General features: G+C 44.0%; 1 protein-coding gene across 2 annotated transcripts in view; it reads right to left on the reverse strand.

The window, feature by feature from the left end:
- The window catches only part of MAP3K5 (mitogen-activated protein kinase kinase kinase 5), a 339,184-nt gene that overhangs the window by 43,904 nt on the left and 270,973 nt on the right, over positions 1-24,307 (reverse strand). For both annotated transcript variants that reach the window (XM_073575888.1, XM_073575887.1), the window contains exons 19-23: positions 21,944-22,101; positions 20,951-21,128; positions 12,937-12,957; positions 7,548-7,725; positions 6,048-6,216 (exon numbers count right to left, since the gene is read on the reverse strand). In XM_073575888.1, the coding sequence (XP_073431989.1) occupies positions 6,048-6,216; positions 7,548-7,725; positions 12,937-12,957; positions 20,951-21,128; positions 21,944-22,101 (704 nt within the window). The remainder of the gene's footprint in view (positions 1-6,047; positions 6,217-7,547; positions 7,726-12,936; positions 12,958-20,950; positions 21,129-21,943; positions 22,102-24,307) is intronic.

The following is a 24,307-nucleotide window of genomic DNA, read 5'->3' on the forward strand; positions in this document are numbered from 1 at the left end:
ACCAGGTTCAAAGTGTGTGCGTTTTGCAAGGGCAATGGCTGCCACAAAATTACGGCCCTTATCACTGACTACCTTGCCTGCCTCGAGATGTAGACTGCCCAGCCATGACTCTGTCGCTGCAAGTAGTCGGCCAGTACCTCCGTAGTGTATATGTTGTCGCCCAAAGACATCATCTTTAACACAGCCTGCTAATGCTTACCACTAGCTGTTCGATAGTGGGACACCTCGTGTGCAACACTGCCAGCTGTGGATGGAGTGCTCGTGCGACTGCGCTCTGTGGACGAGCTTTCGCTTATGGAGGAGGAGGAGGGTCGAAAGCCTACAGCCAACTGTTTCCTATTCCGTGGGCTAGGCAGCACTGTTCCACCGCCACTGTCCCCTGTGGAGCCTGCATCCACCACAATAACCCAGTGCGCAGTGATGGACACGTAACTGCCCTGGCCATGCCTACTGGTCCATGCATCTGTTGTGAGGTGTACCTTTCCACTCACTGATTGTTTTAGTGCATGGACAATGCGGTCTTTCACATGCCGGTGGAGGGCAGGGATGGCTTTTCGAGAAAAGAAGTGCCAACTGGGTAGGTCATAGCATGGGACTGCATAGGCCATGAGCTCGCGGAAAGCTTCTCTTTCAACCAAACGGTAGGGCATCATCTCTAATGAGATTAGCTTGGCAATGTAGGCGTTCAAATACAGTGTACGCAGATGAGAGGATGAGTACTTTCTTGTCCTACTCAGAGTGTCTGGTAGGGGGAGCTGGACTGGAGAGCTGCATATGGGGGAAGTAGAATGGGAATGTGGAAACCACACAAAAGCTATGACCTCCGGATCCAATTATTAGAAAAATAGTCTCTTTATTAACAAATTGGAACAGTACGGGAAAAATGGGAAACATGTGCAAGGGACAACCAAAGTGCAGCAGTGCAAGAGGATGCGCCGAACCCGGCCAAGACCATACAAAAATATATAAATGTTTTATTAACTGTGCAACAACTAGCAACTGTAGATGTAATTGTACCATAATTAAACAAACATCATGAGGTACTGTATAGACCTCTAAAGGGAATACACTGAACCCAATATTTATCTACAAAAATGCAAACACTCCCAAACATGTCATGAGAGCCATAAGAGAACGTATAGCTGCACGGATGGCCAGGCAGGCAGCGCGTCACCCCGATGCGCGTTTCAGAGAAATGCTCCTTCGTCAGGGGGAACGAAGGAGCATTTCTCCGAAACGCGCGTCGGAGTGACGTGCTGCCTGCCTGACCATCCGTACTTGTACTCTCTGAGGTAAATTTTGCGGCTTCCCTTCTCTTCATCTTGGGGGTGGTACACAGTGTCCTCTCCCCGGGGGGTGATCCATTTCTATTATGTATAGCTGCAATGTCTCCCCTTGTGATGACTTAATGGCCCTATTTGGGCATTATTTTCATGTAGCCATGTTGTTGACAGTGGTGATGTCATACTGGTTGGCCTCAATTTACATTTGGCTATGCTACATTAAATTTAACGAACACAATGGTATAGATTGACGCAATTGTCATTACAGACATGCACCTATACGTTCTCTTATGGCTCTCATGACATGTTTGGGAGTGTTTGCATTTTTGTAGATAAATATTGGGTTCTATAAATTTCCCTTTAGAGAGCTATACAGTACCTCATGATGTTTGTTTAATTATGGTACAATTACATCTACAGTTGCTGGTTGTTGCACAGTTAAGTGCACTGCTGCACTTTGGAACAGTACGGGAAAAATGGGAAACATGTGCAAGGGACAACCAATTTGTTAATAAAGAGACTATTTTTCTAATAATTGGATCCGGAGGTCATAGCTTTTGTGTGGTTTCCATGTTGTGTAACGACTGATCCTTTATTGTCCATTATTAACAGCATAAGATGATTTGCTGGTACACACAGTATGCTGTTATATACCTTTGCTGTGATAATATGGGGAAGCAGCGGTTTACTGGATGGAGTGAGAGGGGGTTGGTGATGGTATTGGTGGTGATGGCCTAGATTCAGTGTTGTGTTGCAAAACCATTGTGACTCCCTAAGTGATTTGGCCTTGCGACGACCCCTCAATATTTAGTGCTGGTAGTGTGCTTAACGGTGGCGGTGGTCATACAGTGGGGGAAGCGATGGAGCGTTGCTGGCTACCTACAGTCGGAGCAGGTGCACATGTGCTACCTGAGGTTTTGTAGTCTGTCCATGCTTGCAAGTGCAAGTTGATTAAATGTCTAAGCATGCAACTGGTATTCAAATTTCTGAGTTGTTTACCTCGGCTAAAGGTCCTACCGCACTTCTTACAGGTAACCTTTGCCTCATCAGTAGGATTTTGGACAAAGAAGTGCCACACTGCACTCTTCCTACTATGGTATACATTTTCTGGCCTTGCACGCTGTGCTAAGTTGACCGTCTGGCCAAGCCGTCCTGCAACTCTTAGTTTTGGTCCACTTTTTGGACAGCTACGGGCCTGCCAGATAACCGCTGCTGCGATGTCAATGCCTGCTGCGGATCCTTCTCCTTATCTGAACTATTGCCAGCACCACCCTCCTCCCCCAATGGATGCCAATCCGGGTCAAAAACTGGGTCATCCATCACCTCTTCTTCAAAGTCATCTGCACCTTCCTCTGTGTCACCGTGTAAGGTGGTATAGTATGCAGGAAGGGGCACCTGAGTTTCATCAGGGTCAGATTCTGGCTCAGTAGACTGCGAGGGCAATGTAGTGCTCTGGGTCAATGTACCAGCAGAATCATCTAGCGGTGGCTGTGCATCAGTGCACTCCATGTCAGATTCATCGTGGACTGGGGAATTCAGGATTTGACTGGATAACCCAGGCATGGTATGTGAAAAGAGCTCTATATAGAGTAATCTGAAGTGTGGGCTGCCGCATCCTTAACTTTTGGTGGGGGTGAAGGACACAAGGAAAGGTGCTTTTCCTGACCAGAACCCTGCACTGACAACTCCGTGCTTGCAGGTTTCGAACGTTCAGAAGAGGAGGCAATAGAGCCGGTGGCTGTTTCGGCAATGTACGCCAAAACCTGTTCCTGATGCTCCGGCTTTAAAAGTGGTTTTCCTACTCCAAGAAAAGGGAACCTTACAGGCCTTCTTGGGCCAGACAATGACACGGGCTCAACACCTTCTGCCTTAGCTGCTATTGTGCTTTTGCCAGAACCAGCCGATGCACCACCACCATCAGTACCAGCTGCGCCCCCCTGCCCATGTCCGTGGCCTTTTCCACCATACTTCCTCATGTTTGGGAAAATGTACCAAAAATACCAGCAGAGAGATGGTACTGTATGAGGAGCGTCCAGCTGTGTAAGGTGTATTAAAAAAATTAAATCTACGTATATATTTTGTTAGTCACAGACGCTCTCCCAGTATGTATTTGACTGTAATCCAACAAGCAGATATACGGTACTGTATCAGAAGTGTACAGCTGTATACGTTTTTTGTGTAACTAACAATCTCCGTATATGTATATGTATTTACGGAGTGTCACACACACGCTGACTCTGTATGGATGTGACTGTAATGCGAACAGCAGATATACAATACTGTTTGAGAATCGGACAGCTCTATATGGTGTCTGTATGGAAAATTGTAAATCTCCGTCTAATTTTATACGGAGTGACACACGCTGTCTCTGTATAGTTTTGACCGTGATCAAACAGCAGATATACAAAACTGTTTGAAAAGCAGACAGCTCTATACGGTGTAGGTCTGGAAAAATGGAAAATCTCCTGTTTGTTTTTCCAGAGTCACACACAGATAGCTTGAGTTTGTCCCCGATACCAGCCGGAACACGGTAGTGTGTGAGGAGCGTACACTGCTATACGGTGTATGTATGGAAAATTTTAAATCTCCGTCTATTTTTATACGAAGTGACACAAGCTGTCTCTGTATAGTTTTGACCATTAACAAACAGCAGATATACGAAACTGTTTGAAAAGCAGACAGCTCTATACGGTGTAGGTCTGGAAAAATGGAAAATCTCCTCTGTTTTTCCAGAGTCACACCCAGATAGCTTCTATTTGTCCGTGATACCAGCCGGTACACGGTAGTGTGTGAGGAGCGTACACCGCTATACGGTGTGTGAAAAAATGAACGCTCGGTAACTGACCAGAACAAAATAATAAAAGTTGGAGTGCTTTGAAAAAAGCAGTTTGAACAGCAGTGTGCACACAGCAATGCAGCTAGCAGGTAGCCTTAAAAGGCAGCCTAATCACCACCAGCGCTGCTGCACACAACAAAAAATCCTCCCCTTTCACTGCACACTAACTGTACAGTGAAAAGCGCTATCAGCAGAAGCTACTTTTTTTACTTCTTCCCTGCCTAACGCTCTCCCTATTCAGAATCAGCAGCAGCACCTCTCCCTATTCTAAGATCAGCAAAAGTAAGATGGCGGTCACGGCCTTTTATAGCCACTGTGATGCCACACAAAGCTAGCCAATCACTTCAATGCCCTTCTCTAAGATGGTGGTGGCCACTGCCCATGTCATCGCGTTGCCCACAGTGTGCGTCCTCCATCATTGGCTGAGAAAAGGCGCTGGAAGCATTATTTGAAACGCGACTTTGGCGCTCGGGTCGGCGACCTCATGGCCGACCTCACGCTATGGTCGGGTTTCGATCGGCGAAATCTGACTTTAGCTAAAGTCGACGACTTTTTAATTTGACCGACCCGTTTTGCTCAACTCTACTTATGACCATGTGATACTTCAGTTTTTCTTTCTTAATAAATTTGCAAAAATTTCTACATTTCTGTTTTTTCCAGTCAAGATGGGGTGCAGAGTGTACATTAATGAGAAAAACATGAACATTTTTGAATTTACCACATGGCTGCAATGAAACAAAGAGTGAAAAATTTAATGGGGTCTGAATATTTTCCATACCCACTGTGTTTTACATACCAAGACATGGCTGTCCACCTAAACTGACATCCCAAGCAAGGAGAACACCAATTAGAGAAGCAGCCAAGAGGTCCATCGTCACTCTGGAGAAGCTGCACAGATTCACAGCTCAAGTGACAGAATCTTTCCACAGAACAACCATTAGTCGTATACTTCACAAATCTGGCCTTTATGGAAGAATGGCAAGAAGAAAGTACTTTGTGAAAGCAAGCTATAAGTAGTCAAGTTTACAAAAAGCCATGAAGGGGACAAAGCTAACAAAGTAGAACTTTTGCGGCTAAATGTAAAACACTATGTGCGGTGGAAAACTTAGGACTTTACATCTCCCTGAAAAAAAACATGCCCGTCGTCAAGCATGGTGGTGGCAGCATCATGCTGTGGGGATCCTTTACTTCAGCAGAGGCAGAGAACTTGGTCAGCGTTGATGGGAAGATGGATTCCTTATTGAGAAAAGTATAATTTCCTTCACACTTCACAAATACTTGCTACTTTGTGTTGACATATCACATAAAATCCAAATAAAATACATTACAGTTTGTTGGTGTAATGTGAAAACATTTATGAGGGTATGAAAACTTTTTCAAGGCACCTTATATATGTATGTGGGTGAGATATTTTAATGTCTTAGTTATCAGACTTATAGGTGGAACAACCTTTGAAATTTATGTAGCTTGTATTTGGTGGTAGTTCCTTTGAAGCCAACCACTGAGCTCCTGGTGGACTGTAGCAGATGGAAAGGAATAGCACACCAAAAGGCACATGAAGATGCTTCAAATAGGATTCATGAGTATTATATATCCCTTGCGTACACCACAGAAAGTACAGTATTAAGTAATGTTTCACATAAAATAAAAGCCTTCAGACATTTAGGTAATGGTAACTGCACATAAGTCAGGGGTCCAGGGTACTGGGTGTGCTTCCCTAAAAAGCGAAATCTATATCAAGCTTGCAAGCATCTCCATGTGCCTTTCATTGTGTAGTACCTTCCATTTATTTTAATGCCTTAGTCTTACAAAAACAAATAATATCCTACAACTATACAATCTGGGATCAGACCTTTCACGGCTGTTGCTTTTAACTCTCAAAAAGAAATGGACTTCATAGAATATCTAATCACTAATCCCAAAATTACCTGACCAAGTGCTGTCATCAGGTTTCTAACAACAGTGTCTTGATCTTCAGTCAGGATGCGATGCAGAGTAGCTCTTCGTTCACTGTCCTTCTTCAACATGAAGAACCCAGAGTCTCTTTCCTCCGGTGAGGGAGGAGCACTGTGATCTTCAAACAGCTCATCTGGAATTCTAATATTAATTTTAACTTAATGTTTATTATTCAGAAGAATAAGATTATTAAAACCTTAAAGGAAATCTGTCAGTAGAATCAACCCTCCTATGCCATATACATAGGCAAACTGGTTATAGAGAGGTGAATAATGTCAAAGCTTGATATCTCCTATCTGATGTCTTTTTTCAAGACAAACTGTTTTTCTTAATATGTAAATTAGCTGATAAAATCTATCAGTAAGATACAGATCTCCCCAAGAGTCCAGAGCTTATTTTGAAAGGGTGAGGCATGTAATGACCGACAGTCTGCTCTACATATCTCACTGAAGTTTTGAGTGTGATTACAACTATCACATTATAGCAGAGCCTAACTATCTCATTACAAACATATTTACAGCTGCATGTGTGCTCTCATAGTGCTTCAGCTTCACAAGCAGCGTGTGTGTGTGTGTGTGTGTGTGTGTGTGTGTGTGTGTGTGTGTGGAGGGGGTAAGTACAGCAGAGCTGGAAGCACTATGATATCAGATATCACCCCCCTTTCATTTAACCTCTTTTCGACATCGGGCGTACAATTATGCCAATGTCGGACTCCCTCCCTTTGATGTGGGCTCTGGCGGTGAACCCACATCTTTCCCGGGACATGTCATCTGTTTTGAACAGCTGACATGAGTCCGCAATAGCCGCGGGTGGAATCGTGATCCACCCGTGGCTATTAACCAGTTAAATGCCGCTGTTAAACGCTGCCTGCGCCACTTAAGAAGTGCTTCCGGCAATCACACCGGAAATACGAGCGCCGGAAATACACACACCGGTTACCCCAGTCACGTGATCGTGGGTCACCAGTTTGTTGACATGACAAATTGAGGTCATACTGCTGAAATGATCGGCATGTATGCGCTAGATTTGCATAAGCGGTGATGACGCAGCTCGTGCAAATTATGTTATCTCAGCCACAGGGGCGTGATAACATGGAAAGAGGGCTTGTCTAGTCTGGAGCAACTAACACCCTATTGACTAGTAAAATCCCTCATTAGCATAGGAAACAAGGGCATTATAAATGCTTTTTATAAACCTCATTTGATCAGAAAAACATTATGGTTATGCAGGGAATTTTCTGATAAATAAGAGAATGCTACTGGGTTGGAAGTCATGGGGGATCTCACAGGTTCCCAACAATTTACTAAAACATGGACTATACTTACACATGGAACCATTTTAACTTCACAGGCTGTCAGTTTGAGTTATATTTTAAATTTTACAGTTACAAGAACATAAACTTTATAAAATAAGCTGGATGAATGTGAAATCAAATAAAATAGAATGCAGTAAAAATGAAAAAATGAACTTACCCTAGGAAAAAACCTCGTTTGATTTTAGACTCTTTTTCAACACATGATTTTGTTCTTGATGTAAAGGCAAAAGGTTCGGATCTTAGGTCTGTATCTGGTGATACTGATCCATATTCACTGCTGCTACTTGTATCTTCAACCATCACTGGTACAGGCAATGATATACTCCTCAGATATTCTGCAGAAGAGAGATGAGAACACATACAACGTATTAAATAGTCCAATTACACGAACTAGTCAGTGTAAAAAGGTATTTTGGGCAAATGTCACATGTTCTATGGATTTTTAACTCCTTCCTGACCTGACAATTTTCTTACTTGCATTTTCTCCTCTTGTTCTTCCAAGAGTCATAATGTTTTTATTCTTTGGTCGACAGTTTTATAAGGTCTTATTTTTGCTGGACAAGTTGCTGTTTTGAATTACACCATTCAATTTACTATTCAAATGTACTGGAAAATGGAAACCAAAATTCAAGCATGGTGAAAAAAAATGCAGTTGCGCAACGCAATGGTTATGCCATTATGGTACTCTCATTGTGTTGTAAAAATGAGCTGGCAATATGATTCGCCAGGTCAGTACGATTATTTCAAAAAAATTTTCTTTTTTAACTGTTGAAAAATTTTGGGAAATTTGTAAACACAAAAAAATTAGCTTATGTCACAATTTTTCAAGACTGTCAAGATTTTAACCCCTTTCTGACATATGACGAACTATACCGTCCATGTGCCCTGGGCCTTAATGTCCATGGATGGGATAGTACGTCATACCTGATCAGCCGCGCTCATGGGGGGAGCGCGGCTGATCGCGGCCGGGTGTCAGCTGATCAGCGCAGTGCATGTCAGGAAGTCTCACAGGTCAGTGCACAGAAGCTGCAGCGCTGACAGCTTCTGTAGCATGCAGCTCTGCATGCTATAGAAGCGATCAGGCTGCACAAAATCAGTGTCCACAGTAGGGCAGGGTGTAAAACTAAAAATTAAATAAAAAAAAAACAAATTTTTAAATATTTGTAAAAATATTTAACAAAATAATAATAAAAAAAATCAATATTTATTCCAGCAATAAATATTTAAATAAAAAAAATCTAAACAATAAAAGTACACATATATTTAGTATCACCGCATCTGTAATGACCTGACCTATAAAACTGTCCCAATAGTTAACCCCTTTAGTGAACACCATTAAAAAAAGGCAAAAAAACAATGCTTTATCATCATACCGCCAAACAAAAAGTGGAATAACACACGATAAAAAAGACGAATATAAATAAACATGGTACCGCTGAAAACGTCATCTTGTCCCGCAAAAAACAAGTCACCATACAGCTCCATCACCGGAGAAATAAAAAAAAGTTATAGCTCTTAGAATAAAGCGATGCAAAAATAATTATTTTTTATATAAAATAGTTTTTATTGTATAAAAGCTCCAAAACATAAAAAAAAAAAAAAAAAAAGATATAAATGAGGTATTGCTGTAATCGTACTGACCAGAAGAATAAAACTGCTTTATCAATTTTACCACATGCGAAACAGTATAAACACCGCCCCCCCAAAATAGAAATTCATGAATTGCTGGTTTTTGTTCATTCTGCCTCGCAAAAATCGGAATAAAAAGCGATCAAAAAATGTCATGTGCCTGAAAATGGTACCAATAAAAAAGACAACTTGTCCCGCAAAAAACAAGACCTCACATGACTCTGTGGGCCAAAATAAGGAAACATTATAGCTCTCAAAATGTGGTGATGCAAAAACTATTTTTTGCAATAAAAAGTGTCTTTTAGTGTGTGACAGCTGCCAAACATAAAACCCCATCATAAAAACCCGCTATAAATAGTAAATCAAACCCCCCTTTACCTCTTTAGTTAGGAAAAAATAATAAAATTAAAAAAATGTATTTATTTTCATTTTCTCATTAGGGTTAGGGTTGGGGCTAAAGTTAGGGTTAGGATTACTGGTTTATTAGGATTAGGTTTGTGGTTAGGGGTGTGTTGGGGTTAGGGTTGGAGCTAGAATTGAGGGGTTTCCACTGTTTAGGTACATCAGGGGCTCTCCAAACGCAAAATGGCATCTGATCGAGGATGATGTAGTAACAGACCCAACCTGGCAGGAGGACATGCAGGGCGAGGACAGCAGCACACAGGGGGAGGTAGGGATTGCACCACTTCAGGCAGGAAGAAGCAGTGTGGTGGCTGCAGACAGAAGGCGTGCAACCGTTCCCCGAAACACCAACCTGACGGAAGTTGCCAGTTCAACTGTTAGGTCTTCCCGAGTCTGATTATTGCCGATAACCCCAAACAGGCCATTTGCAACACCTGTCATGCCAGCATCAGCAGGGGTAGCAAAACTACCAGCCTTACCACCACCAGCATTATCAGGCACATGGCCAATTTTGCATTGAAAAGTTAAATGGCACAACCTCCCTTCCGAGCTCTGCCATGCGCCCAGTGGTTTACCCCCCACATATCGGGCATCAGCATACTCAGGACAGATTGCACAACAACTTTTGGGGTCCTAATTCTCCTGTTACCCTTGGTAAAATAAAACAAATTGGATCTGAAGTAAATTTTTTGTGAAAAAAAAAGTTAAATGTTCTTTTTTTTTTAAACATTTCAAAAATTCCTGTGAAGCACCTGAGGGGTTAATAAACTTCTTGAATGTGGTTTTGAGCAACTTGAGGGGTGCAGTTTTTAGAATGGTGTCACTTTTGGGTATTTTCTATCATATAGACCCCTCAAGTGACTTCAAATGTGATGTGGTCCCTTAAAAAAAAAAAAAAAAAAAAAAGGTTTTGTAAATTTTGTTGTAAAAATGAGAGATCGCTGGTCAACTTTTAACCCTTATAGCTTCCTAACAGAAAAAAAAATTTGGTTCCAAAATTGTGCTGATGTAAAGTAGACATGTGGAAAATGTTATTTATTAACTATTTAATGTGACATTTTTCTGGTTTAAGGGCATAAAAATTCAAAGTTTGAAAATTGCGAAATTTTCGCCAAATTTCCATTTTTTTACACAAACGCAAGTTATATTGAAGAAATTTTATCACTATCGTGAAGTACAATATGTCACGAAAAAACATTCTCAGAATAGCCAAGATCTGTTGAAGCATTTCAGAGTTATTACCTCATAAAAGGACAGTGGTCAGAATTCTAAAAATTGGCCTGGTCATTAACGTGCAAACCACCCTTGGGGGTAGAGGGGTTAATTTTTCACCGATGGAGTTGTGTAAGAACTTGTTTTCAGTGTGGTGAGCTGACATTTTTATTAATACTGTTTTGGTATAGATAAGATGTTTTGAACATTTCCTATTGCATTTTTTTGCGTCGACTGAAAAACTGCAATTCTAGATTTTCTATTTTAGAGAGTTTACACAACAAGTTAATTAATTTAACATTTTCAGAAATTGGACTTTAATGGATGAGGTCATACCAAATAGGTTTGCTTTTTTTATTTCTTCAGTTAGAAATGGGGGAAAAGGAGGGTAATTTGAATTTTTAGATTTTTTTCATACTTAAGATTTTTTTACAATAGGTTTTAGTCCTCATTTGAATGCTTATACTATATACTGTAATACCAGACGTGTCCAAATATTTAAGTGCACCTTCCATTCTGCTTGTTTTCTATCAATCTCTGCCCTTCTCTGGCTGTATGAAGCCAGAGCTGTCAGGAGGGAGTGTGGAGATAGTCCAGGGTCACACTTGCAACTGCAATGCAAGACTATCGCATCAATACCTGGCACTGCCGCCGGCACTCGGGACCGGAGTGTGCGGCTGCATGAATTTCTATGAAGCTGAACACTCAAGTCCCGAGTGTCGGTGGCAATGCCGGGTATTGATGCGCGAGTTCCTCGCATTGCAGTTGCAAGTGTACCCCCAGCCATAAAGGGAAAATCAGCAGGTGGGAAGGTGTAGGGCTCAGCTTTAAATTCTAAAACCTGTGACTGTCAAGAGCTGTTTGTGCATTAAATATGTCTAATGCCAATTTATAGGCAACACAATTGTTACAATTTGTTCATTTCTGACTAATTGTATGAATTATTGCCCAGTCCATGTGCACAAAGATATATTATTTGTAGCTGAACAAAAAGGTTCATGATTCCATAAAACTTGGTTGTTGGTGCTATTGCAAAATGTTGCTCATTAGACATTTACATTTTCAATAAGAATTTCTTCATAATTGAATTTTCATTAGATAATTTCACTATTTGAACAATGACTTTGCTGTTGGAAAAGTCTATTTGATCTATATTACAATATGGAAACAACTGATTGTCATGTCATCAGGACCCTGGTTGTCAAAGAAAGAAGCAATGTAAGATATCTGGAGTAGAACCAACATTACTTTATATTGCATTTTTATTTAACCATTAGGTTGACAGAAGTAGTTACAAGTGAGAGTGGTCAGTTAAAACTTGTTCACTCATTGAGCTTTTGCTGTAGAAAAATCGCAGCGTTTTACAGTACCAGCGAAATTGATGAGATTTTTTAAATCTCATGCTTCTTATGATTTTCCTTACAGATTTGAACCTTCAAAGTGTTTTTCCAATCTGCAGCAATTCAAGTATTTCTTTGTCACAGCAGCACTTATCTAACCAGTCAAATTAATGAGGAACAAACGCAAGTAAAACAGCATGCAAAAACGTGTATTTTATGCAGCATTTTTCATGCCAACACTGTTTTTTGCAGAAGAAAAATTTGCTAAATGTGTGCACATACGCTTAGATGGTGCTCTGCTCTCATCCACTGCACACTCGGTTGTACATATACAGGATGGAGGATAGCAATATATAACAAATAGGTTTACTCATGTCCACTGTGCCTGTCACTATCCTTTTTTACTTCCTTATTTTTGCACAGATCAAAATAGAGGCCTTATTAATATGACTTGTGTCTTATTTATAAAACGATAAATGCAATGGCAGTTTTTATTAATTATACCCATGGGTATAGTAACATAGTTAGTATTAGTAAGGCCGAAAAAAGACATTAGTCCATCCAGTCCAGCCTATAAAATTCTGTCAGAATAAATCCCCAGATCCACGTCCTTCTAAAGAACCTAATAACTGTAAAATACAATATTGTTACGCTCCAGGAGGACATCCAGGCCTCTCTTGAACCCCTCGACTGAGTTCGCCATCACCATCTCCTCAGGCAGGGAATTCCAGATTCTCACTGCCCTAACAGTAAAGAATCCTCTTCTATGTTGGTGGAAAAACCTTCTCTCCTCCAGATGCAGAGAATGCCCCCTTGTGACCGTCACCTTCCTTGGAATAAACAGATCCTCGGAGAGATATTTGTATTGTCCCATTATATACTTATACATGGTTATTAGATCGCCCCTCCGTCGCCTTTTTTCTAGACTAAATAATAGTTAAGTGTGATGGAGCAAAGTCTTACCATTTGATCCAGGAGAAAGGACTGTAAGGAGAGGAGAATAAAAAATGAAAGGTTAAAACATTAATAATGTTGGATTATGTAAGATAATTGTTTATAATTAACTGATATAACTTGTCCATATTAATCAGCACTCGAGAACCTATTACAATGTGATCCTATATTAATTACTGTGGAGGTACGTTCAGCTAGCTGTAAAAGGCATCCTGTTTATCCAATGTGGGGACATTATAAGGTTAAGGTAGTCATTTACATGATTGTGTATTCCTTTAATTGGCATCGACAATGCTGCGTAATCCCCTAGGATGGCTTATTAGAGGATATTGGAGCATATACATCTAAGTGTTTATGTATGAAAACTGTTGTAAAACACTTAATAGTTGCTAATTTTTTGTGCACACAGTCGTGCAAAAATTGTGCAACTTTTGGTGCTTTCACGCCAGTTTGAAAGAGCTTTGCCAAAATGAACAGGGCTTGGAAGGCGGCAGGGTGCAGCTACGCCCGCCTTTAAAATTTAGAAAAAGTGCCACCATCATCTACACCTTGTGTTTCCGGCAAGGTGCACATAATTGATCTGATGTGCCGAATTTATTAAGTTGTGTGCGCCTCCTGAGGAATTTGGCGCATCTTACTCCTGCATGCTTTTTAAGACTGGGGTATTAAATGCGAGTCTTAATAAATTGGGACCTTAATTCTAATGAACACTGCCCCTGGAATTGGTCCTGCAACAGCATATCCATTTCATCACCAGAAGACATTCAGAATAATTCATTTTCCAAAACTGGAATACTTCTTTAATCATAATTATATCTTCCCACAAGTTCCAGTTTGGATGTGTATTTGCAACCATCCTAACACGCCTCTGCCTTTTATCATATGCTCATACACAAGATTGATGATAGGGGGATAAGGTAGTGCAGTTTACCATTGCAACTAAGGCCTCTTTCACTCTTCCGTTTTTGACCATCAGTCAAAATCCTCCAGTTTTTGAAAAAAGATGGATTTTTGGTTCTTACCGTAAAATCTTTCTTGGAGCCTTCATTGGGGGACACAGAATACCATAGGGTGTATGCTGCTGCTGCTAGGAGGCTGACACTATGCAAAAACAAGAAAATTAGCTCCTCCCCGGCAGTATACACCCACCGACAGGCACCAAGCACCTCAGTTGGTGAAAAAGCAGTAGGAGAAGCAACGAGAAAAAACTCGAACCATATGTACCAACCCAACAAGGGACTCTAAGACCCAACACGGTACAACTGAAACAGGGAGGGTGCTGTGTCCCCCAATGAAGGCTCCAAGAAAGAGATTTTACGGTAAGAACCAAAAATCCATCTTTCTTTATCGCCTTATTGGGGGACACAGAATACCATGGGACGTCCCAAAGCAGTCCCAAGGGCGGGAACAGCAATAAGGAACGAAAGTAACTGAAAGGCTTAGGTCGGCGGGTGAGCCACCGCCGCCTGCAGAACCTTCCTACAAACCACAGCATCAGACGAGGCCTGGGTATGAACCCTGTAGAACCTCGTGAAGGTGTGCAAAGATGACCAGGTTGCAGCCTTGCAAATTTGCATGGCCGAGGCCTGGTGACGAGCAGCCCACGAAGCCGCCACAGCCCGGGTGGAATGAGCTCTTACTCCCGGAGGGGGCCGCTTTTCCTGAAGACGATACGCTTCTAGAATGGTAGAACGAATCCAGCGAGCGATCGTGGATTTGGAAGCCGGAAGGCCCTTCTGGCGACCTTCAGAGATGACCAGCAAGGAATCGGACAGACGAAAGGAAGAGGTCCTGGCAAGATAGACACGCAGGGCTCTAACTACGTCCAGTTTGTGGAGAGACTTCTCAAGAGGATGAGATGGAGCCGGACAAAAGGAAGGAAGGACGATCTCCTCATTGATATGGAAAGCGGAAACCACCTTCGGAAGAAAGGAAGGAACGGGCCTGAGAACGGCTTTGACCTGATGGAGAATGAGGTAAGGGGAACGACATGACAAGGCCGCCAATTCAGAAACTCTTCTGATGGATGAAATGGCGATCAAAAAGGTGACCTTCCAAGAGAGAAGGGACAAAGGAATGACCTGGAGAGGCTCGAACGGCGCCTTCTGGAGCGCGCTAAGGACGAGGTTGAAATCCCACGGGTCTATTGGCGAATGATGAGGAGGAGCCACGTGGGAAACCCCTTGTAGAAAGGTCTTGACCTGTGGTAGAGAAGCTAGCTCTCTTTGGAAGAGGATAGAGAGAGCGGAAACCTGGCCCTTGAGTGTACTGAGGGACAGACCCGCGTCTAACCCAGCCTGAAGAAACCCCAGGATAGACGGGATAGAAAAAGACATTGGGAAGACTCTGTTATCATCACACCAACGGAAAAAAGCCTTCCAGTACCTATAGTAAATGCGGGAAGAGGCTGGTTTCCTGGCTCTGATCATAGTTTGAATAACCTGACTGGACAGACCTGATTCCTTCAGAATTGCGGTCTCAACGGCCATGCCGTCAAACTCAGAGACTGAGAATTCTCGTGGTAAAGGGGGCCTTGCGAGAGAAGATCTGGACGGTCCGGAAGCCTCCAGGGAACGTCCGCGAGCATGTTGACCAGTTCCGCGTACCGAGGCCGTCTTGGCCAATCTGGAGCGACTAGAAACACTGGTACGCCTTCCGATTTTATCTTTTTGACCACCCGAGGGATCAATGCCAGAGGCGGAAACAGATACGGAAGTTGAAACTGGGACCACGGAGTCACCGGTGCGTCGCATGCGACGGCTAGAGGGTCCCTGGACCTGGCTACGAACTGCGGCACCTTGTGGTTCATCCGAGATGCCATGAGATCGACATCCGGGGTGCCCCAACGGTCGCATATCTGAGAGAAAACCGCGGGGTGCAGGGACCATTCGCCGGACGCTAGGCCCTGGCGACTCAGAAAGTCGGCTGCCCAATTTTCCACCCCAGGAATATGGACGGCGGAGATTGTCGGAACCTAACATTCTGCCCAGCGTATTATCTTGGCCACTTCTGACATTACTTGTTTGCTGCGCGTACCCACCTGATGGTTGATGTATGCCACGGCCGTGGCGTTGTCCGACTGAATCCGGACCGGCTTGCCGGAGAGGAGGGGTTGCCAATGAAGAAGGGCCAGGAAAATAGCCCTGATCTCCAAAAGATTGATTGGGAGAAGAGATTCCTGTGGCTTCCAGTGGCCTTGGGCCGCTTTCTGATGGAACACGGCTCCCCATCCTAGAAGGCTTGCATCTGTGGTGATGATTTGCCACTGAGGCGGAAGGAATGACCTCCCTTGGAGAACTGACGCTGGCCGTAGCCACCAAGAGAGAGACTGCCTCACTCTGAGAGGAAGCCGAATAGGACGGTCCAAGGACATCGTGTTCTTGTCCCAGGCTGAAAGCAGAGACAGCTGGAGGGGGCGAAGATGAAACTGTGCAAAGGGCACTGCTTCCATGGAAGCCACCATCTTCCCTAGGACCTTCATGCAGAACCGAATGGGAATGGGAGCAGGCCTCTTGAGAGTTCTGATGCCCTTGGACAGAGATGTAAATTTTTCCTTTGGAAGAAAAACACGGGCTAGCTCCGTGTCGAATTCCATACACAGAAAGGTCAGACGCTGGGTGGGGATCAGAATGGACTTCTCCTTGTTGACCAGCCAACCTAGGCGGCCGAGTGTGTCCAGGGTTATCTGAAGGCTCCGGAGACAGTCCTGGCGAAACGAACCCTTGATCAAAAGATCGTCCAGATAAGGGATGATGAGGATCCCTCTGGAGCGAAGGATGGCCATGACGGTCGCCATCACCTTCGTGAAAACCCGGGGCGCTGAAGCTAGGCCGAAAGTTAGAGCTGTGAACTGAAAGTGGCGTCCCTGAAACGCAAAGCGAAGATACTTCTGGTGTTGCACACAAATTGGAATGTGCAGATAGGCATCCCGAATGTCCACCGAGCAGAGAAATTCCCCGGGCTCCATTGACGCAATCACCGACCGAAGAGACTCCATTTTGAAATGAAGAATCTTCACGTGGCGATTGAGCAATTTGAGGTCCAGAATAGGACGAAGAGAGCCGTCTTTCTTCGGGACCACAAAAAGATTGGAGTAGTACCCGGAAAACCGTTCGTCTGAGGGAACGGGAACAATGACTCCGGCGGAAAGAAGGGAGGAAATGGCCTGCAGAAAACCCGGAATCTGGGTCCGCTGTCGCGGAGGCCGAGACCGGAAAAACCGTCTGTTCGGGAGTGAAGCAAATTCGATTTTGTAACCGGACGCGACGAGTTCTCTGACCCAAGCGTCGTCGACAACAGACAGCCAAGCATCCGCAAAAAAGGAAAGTCTGCCTCCCACCCTGGAAGAAATTCCAGGTGGGGGTGACCCGTCACTTAGACGAAAATCTGCCGGAATTGGCTCCTGCAGATCTGGAATATTGACCTCTAGATCTCCAGCGAGGAGCGGGTTTGTAGGAAGGTTTCCTCTGATCCCGCTCCCTGGTGGCAGGCGGCCGATCCTGTTGAGTGGCTCTCTCCGTGGCAGAGAAGGGACGAAAGGGTCTGAACGGTCGAAACCCCCTTCTGTTGAAAGGACGTTTTGGTCGAGACTGGGGAAGCGAAGTACTTTTACCTCCAGTGGCATCGGCAATTATCTGATCCAGCTTTGCTCCAAAGAGCCTAGAGCCATGGAATGGCAGATTGGTAAGCGACTTTTTCGAAGTAGTGTCCGCATTCCATGACTTTAGCCAAAGGACTCGGCGTACAGCTACTATGTTGCTGTTAGCCCTTGCTACGCAGCCGGCCGCGTCCAAGGAGGCGGCCAAAAGGTATTTTCCCGCCTGGTAAATCTGATCTGCAAGATCTGCCAACTCGTCTTGAGGAGCTGACGCTAAGATGCCTCTGCGAAGAATTTTTGCCCAAGCGGAAATGACCTTCGCCACCCAGGCGGATGCGAAAATAGGGCAGAGAGAGGCGCCAGATGCCTCAAAGATAGACTTAGCCAGAGATTCAATCTGCCTGTCAGTAGGATCTTTGAGCGATGCCCCGTCTGGCAAAGAGAGCACCGTTTTTGAGGCTATCCGGGAAACTGGAGGATCTACCTCGGGAGCCTTGGACCACTTTGAGAGCAGTTCTGCATCAAAGGGGTACAGAACGTCCAAGTACTTGCGGCCTGAGAACCGTTGCTCAGGGCGCTCCCAGTGTTTGGATAAGGTAGTGTCGAAATCGTCGTGATTGGGAAAGGTTCGAGACGGAGGTCTGGCTCGTCTAAGGAGAACAGAGCTTTCCTGAGTTGGAGCCTCATCCTGTTTAAGTTTTAGTGTTTGGAAGATAGCTGCAATAAGACTATCGACCATGTCCCGCGTTTTAGAAACGCTGTTCCCCTCTGAGCTAGCTTCCGAATGAGAATCCTCGCCTGATTGAAGATTGTCATCCGAGGAAGGAGAAGGAGGCCTGGGCGCAGAAGGGCCCTGCGAGTCCGAAGACGAAGTGGACAGAGCCCGCTTCCTAGAAGTCCTTCCCTGTCTGTCTCTCTGAAGGTCGCGGTCAGGTGCGGACGACTCACCCCGAGAGGTGGTCGGAGCAGAGGTGGCTGAGGATAGCTGAGGTAATCGTTCTAAGACCTGGACCAGCGACTGTGATACTTTTGTCAAGTCAGAAACAGACTGTGACATTGTAACGGCCCACTCCGGGGGGAGAGAGGAGGGAAGAGCGCCCTCCGCCCGGGACTCTGTGCGTTCCTGAGATGCTGACATATTTGAAGGACTGCAGGGGGGGCAGAATGGGGACGACTGACCCGATGCCCACTTCTTTTTACAGCGCGCACAGGCGTAATAGGTAGCGGTGGGCCTGAAGCAGAGATCCCCTGAAGGGTTGGGCATAAGTAAACTGCACTGATTGGCTGCAGATATTAGGGAATAACTGCCGAGGGGAGCTAATCCCTGTCCCAGAGCCGAGCCTACCGAGATTCTGTGAGCAGCAGAAGAAAAACGCTGAAGTGTCCCCCAAGCAGCGCAGGAAGAGTGGTTCAGGCATCAGGAAATGCTGTGCTGGGAGATGGGGGCGGAGCTTAGCGGCCGCGCCGTGATTGGTTAATAGCGCCTGGGGAGGGCATGGCAGAAGAGGGGGCTGGCATCCAAGAGAGAAAGAAGCCCTGTGATGGACTAGAAATGGCGCGCTGAAAAGAGCGCGCTCAGGAAGGGAGGAGGGAGAGCAGAGGAATTCCCCGCGCTGAGGGGAAAGTGAAAGTGCCTCCCACCGTGACGGCGCCGCAGCCCCATGCCCGACATACCGCGCTAAGGATGATCTGACAGGGTCCTGACGCTGCGGTGAGTGAGGGGATCCCCGTAGACTCCCTGGCTAGAGCAGGGAAAGTGAAGGAAGGCAAGCGCTGAGCGTGCGACAGGCAGAAAAGGGCAGGAGATTCAAACTTGTGGAAATGCAAAACCAGGTCCCTTCTTCTCCCATGTCACTGGAGCTTATGCGGGGCCGGAGGGAACGTACAGGCACTTACCTGACGTCCCAGAAGAGGATGACCACAGGGGCCCACGGGGAAACGGCAGGCCGCTGGGAGGGGAAGGAGTCCTCTGTACCCGCATCCTGCAGAAGACGGCTTGAAACACCTGCGATCGCCGTCTTCCTCTCAGCCCTGTCCCGAGAAAGGGGTGAGGAGGGGGAATCGGCAAGGACCAGCCACCTGTCCGTAACCCTTGTCACCAGAAGGTGATAGGGAAAAGTCCTGCCTGCGGTACTGAGAGTTGCGATGTGGGTGACACCACACTGCTCGCTCAGCCGCATGATATGGGAAATCAGAGTGATAAATATACCCTGTTTCCCGATGGAAAAGAACCTAAAAGAGAAAAGAAGGAAAAATTAAAAAGTTCAAACTAAACCTGAAAGGAAAATTGGATTAAAACTGCGGATCTGGGGAGATCCCGGTCCGCCTCCTACAGACACTAAGCACAAACTGAGGTGCTTGGTGCCTGTCGGTGGGTGTATACTGCCGGGGAGGAGCTAATTTTCTTGTTTTTGCATAGTGTCAGCCTCCTAGCAGCAGCAGCAGCATACACCCTATGGTATTCTGTGTCCCCCAATAAGGCGATAAAGAAAACGGATCCGCCATTTTTTTTGGCGGATCCTTTTTTTTCCCCATTGAGTTTCATTACCGGCGGATCTTGACGGATGGCCATCCGTTGGATGTTTTTTTGCGGATCCGCCAAAATGCTTGCGTCCACCGGCATGCCTGGACGGACCCTGCAACTTTTTTTTGCTGTAGGATCCGCATTTTATAGTGCGCATGCCCGGAGAAAGGAAGTCAGCCGGGAATTTAACCCTGAAATCCTTTCTGGTGGTGGAAAAAAAAAAATTCTCTCTCTCTCTCTCTCTCTCTCCCCTTCCCGGCCAGCGGTTCCTGTAAATTTCTTCATTCGGCGGATCCGTAAAAAAACGGATCCGGTGGCATCCATTCACATCAGTAAAGAACAGATCCGCTTTTCCGCCTTTTTGGCGGATTTTAACTGACACAAATAACTGAAGTGTGAAAGGGGCCTAAAGAGTACGCCCTTGATAAACTCATTTAACATATTGGGGCAGTCATGCATTTACATTGATGAATGTTTATATAACTGAACAGAGGAAGCAACTCTGCAATGGGGAAATGAGGAGCACAACTAAATCTAACTGTACCTCTTTAATTATAAACTGAATTATTTTGATACTCATGTCTCAGTGGTTAGCACTGTTGCTTTGCAGCACTGGGGTCCTGGGTTCCCACCCAAGAGAATATCTGCAAAGGGTTTTTATGCTTTCCTCGTGCTTGTGTGGGTTTCCCTGGCTTACTCCCACACTATAAAGATATACCGATAGGGAATTTAGACTGTGAGACCTCAATGTGGACAGTGATGATGACATCTGTAGAGTGATATGGTATTAATGGCGTTATATAAGGCAGGAAAATAAATAAAGAATAGAGCACTAGTTTGCTGATTAGAGGAGATATATATTCTGCTTCATTAACTGTATTTTTATAAGGTCTGTAGATTACCTGACAGTTTAAGATTGGACTTCCGTTTTTTCATTGAAACCCTCAAGAAATCATCTAAAAGAAGCTCAGGAGCAGTAGCACGTTTCACAGGGTCAGGCTCAAAACATCTCAAAAGGAAGGCTTTCGCCTCTGCCGACATAGATTCTGGGATCTCTGGATGGATTTTAAACATACCGACCTATATTAAAAAAAAAATGATGCAATAAATTTAACAGTCAGATTGCATCACATATAATATGCCATTCAATATTAAGGGATCCTTAATATAGGTTTTTTGTTTAAATTAATTATAACAGTGTAAAAAGAAGCCTGTCAGAACAAAATGACAAATTCAAGCACAGACACTCAGTGCATCCTCTGCGTGGCCAAACAGTTCAGTTAACCTTTCCATCTACTGGTTTTGCGTCCATCTCCCCTTTTCACATGTAAAGCGCCATGGAATAAATGGCGCTATATAAATGCATAATAATAATAATCTCCTTCCTCCTCTTCCTTGATGGACAGATCTGGCTTTACAGAAATCATAACGGAGAAGAGATGGATGGAAAACAAGTAGGTGGGAAGAAGCACTGGACTGCTTGACCACACCAAGGGTGCACCAAGCGTCTGTGCTTGACTTGAATGTCATTTTGTGCTGACAGGTTCCCTTGTAGTTTGAACTTTTTATTATGATTGCAATGGATATGCCAATTACAGATACACCTTGTACATAAATATATTTAGTTTAGACCACATATTTATTCATTCCTGGTACCAAAATAAAACAGAAGTAACTCAATTACAGTAAAAATGAATTCGCCTGGATCTAGGCATGTTGTCATGGCAAACATTATAAAGACATCCATGGATAAACCTCAAATTGGCCAAAATACAAATAAAGTTAATATTAATAAAATAAGGCATTTAATTTTTTTGCTTAACAGGTTTATTCTAAAAATATATTTAGGGCATTTTTCACATTTGTATATAGTTAGAAATGCACATTGCACTTACTTTAAACATGGCAGCTTGTGGTTCCCCTAGCTCATAAAAAGGAGGCTTCCCTGTAGCCATTTCTATTACTGTGCAGCCTAAGGACCAAATGTCTGCAGGCTTCCCATATCCCCTTGGTCCTTGATCTATTATTTCTGGAGCCATGTACTGAAGAGTGCCTGGAAAGTAAGATTGATTCATTTATACGAGGTAAATTGAATATGAAACCTCTGCACCAAAAACAATGATTCTATTTACTATGAATAGGAGAATAAACCTATTTACAAGTACCGTACTTAGGAACTTTAGAAATTAATCAGTGCCGAGAATGAGTTCTTGCTGTTTTTGAAGAAACAGAAATATAATGATGAAAGGCATCTAACATTTGTGGAATACAAAAGAACGGTTTTGTCCTGCAGCCTGGTACCCAGTACAGAAAATGAGACACTTGCTAAGATACAATTGCAAGTTTTTTGTATATAGCAGTATAGGGAGGGAAGTGAAATGTGAGGGACCCACATCTTTTAGGAATTTACACCCGTTATGATTGCCAATATGTTTTATTCTCAGAGATTATTTTAGATTAACATGTTTTTTTCCGCAACGGTAGAATAGGTGCTTAATGAATGTCCAGTGTCACTCAGGCTGGCAACCACCATGTGGTTACTGCTGCTACTAGAGCTTTGTTGTAGATTATTACTGGTCTTAAAGAGAAGCTGTCATCAGAAAATAACAAGGTATTTAAAGCATGTTTTTTGTGTTAAATTTATTTCTATCTTAATATTGTTGGCAATTTATTTTTACCCTATAACACAATCTGTATTAAAAATACTAGAAATCTTGAAATTTTCACACTGACCACTGGGGCTTTTTGTTTTGTTTTGGAGAACACCACATGTATATAGCTACAATGGTCAGTCGCTGACGCAATTTATTGTATTAAAGTATCTAATGAGACTGTGCAAAGGTCAACGTGAAGAGAGGGGAGCAGGGTCAGCTCTGACATCAACCAATATAATTGGTGGTTCCTGCATTACCAGCTGTGTAGAGAGATGTTAATTGCCATTGTAATCCTACCTCTGAGAGTATGAAGTCTGCTATAAACTCTCCCAGAAAGGGTTGCTTTCTGATGGGAGCTTCCTTTTAATGTACCAAATGTTACTTTAGAGAAGTTGGAGGATCTGGAAGCCCCAACACTAACTGATCAATGTTTTTTTACCATACTGTTTAAAGAGAACCTGTCAGCAGGATTTTGCAAAGTAAAGTACACATATAGCTATATTAGCGCTGGGATACCGATTATAATGATATCTGGGGTGAAGAAACCCATTTGGGTTTTTGTGTAATGTTTTGATTTAACAATATCTTCGTGCATTGTGGGGGAGGGGTTGTGGTCAGGGTTTTTTCTTGGTGCTCTGGTCCCTTATTCATCCTCCTGTTTGAATGACAGTTCACTGATCCATCAAGTGATGTGTCTATTTTAAATATCGCAACCGCACAAAAATTGCTGTGGTCTGTAAAAAAAATAAACCCTTGGTCTCCCAAGAAAGGGAGCCTGCAGCACATGGCCAGTCACAAATCAAGGTTATTTCCTTGTTCTTAATCTGTGCATGCACTGTCCCTTCACTAGCAAGATGTTTTGAGCAGCGGCAATATATGTCATCTCTTTGGCGCACACTGTGTGCAGCGGACCAGAGCGGGACTGCACCAAAGAAGACATAGTGGGCAGCCAGCCCATGTGCAGGTTAAAAACAAGGGGGATAGCGTAAAGATGAGACTGGCTTGTGCCGCCAACACCACAGACCTACAACAATCCCAAGCACGGGGCTTCAGAACCACACTGCATAAGACCCCCTTCACACATCCTGATGATTCATGTACTGGAAAAACAGTACTGTTGTTATCCGTGTCAGTGTATGTCATTCGTGTGCCATCTGTGTGTACATCCACATCAATAAAATGCAGAATAGAAATTACAGATATTTAGGTGTTAAAGATTTGCAAAAATATAGATAGGGGATAAATAGATGATAAATACATATGGGGTAGACAGATAGCTATCCATGAGATACATACCGTATTTTTCGCTTTATAAGATGCTCCGGATTATAAGACGCACCACAAATTTTGAGAAAAATAAAAAAATATTTTTTAATAAAATGATGGTGCTTCTTATAATCCTTGCACCTTATTGCTTACTAGGGTTGGTTGGCTGCGGTGTAGCGAGGTCCCAGGCTCACTGCAGGAGGAGGCAGGAGTGGTGTGATGCTGCAGGCTGCATTCAGGGATGACGGGTGGGCTCCGATGTGTGCCATTGCTGCGGGGGTCTTGTGCTGCTGCCGGGTCTCTCCGGGTGTCCAGCGGTTGCTGGCCCTTGCTGCTGGT

This window comes from Dendrobates tinctorius, unplaced genomic scaffold (genome assembly GCF_039654945.1).
Source record: "Dendrobates tinctorius isolate UK_male_01 unplaced genomic scaffold, ASM3965494v1 ptg000046l, whole genome shotgun sequence".
NCBI lineage: Eukaryota > Metazoa > Chordata > Amphibia > Anura > Dendrobatidae > Dendrobates > Dendrobates tinctorius.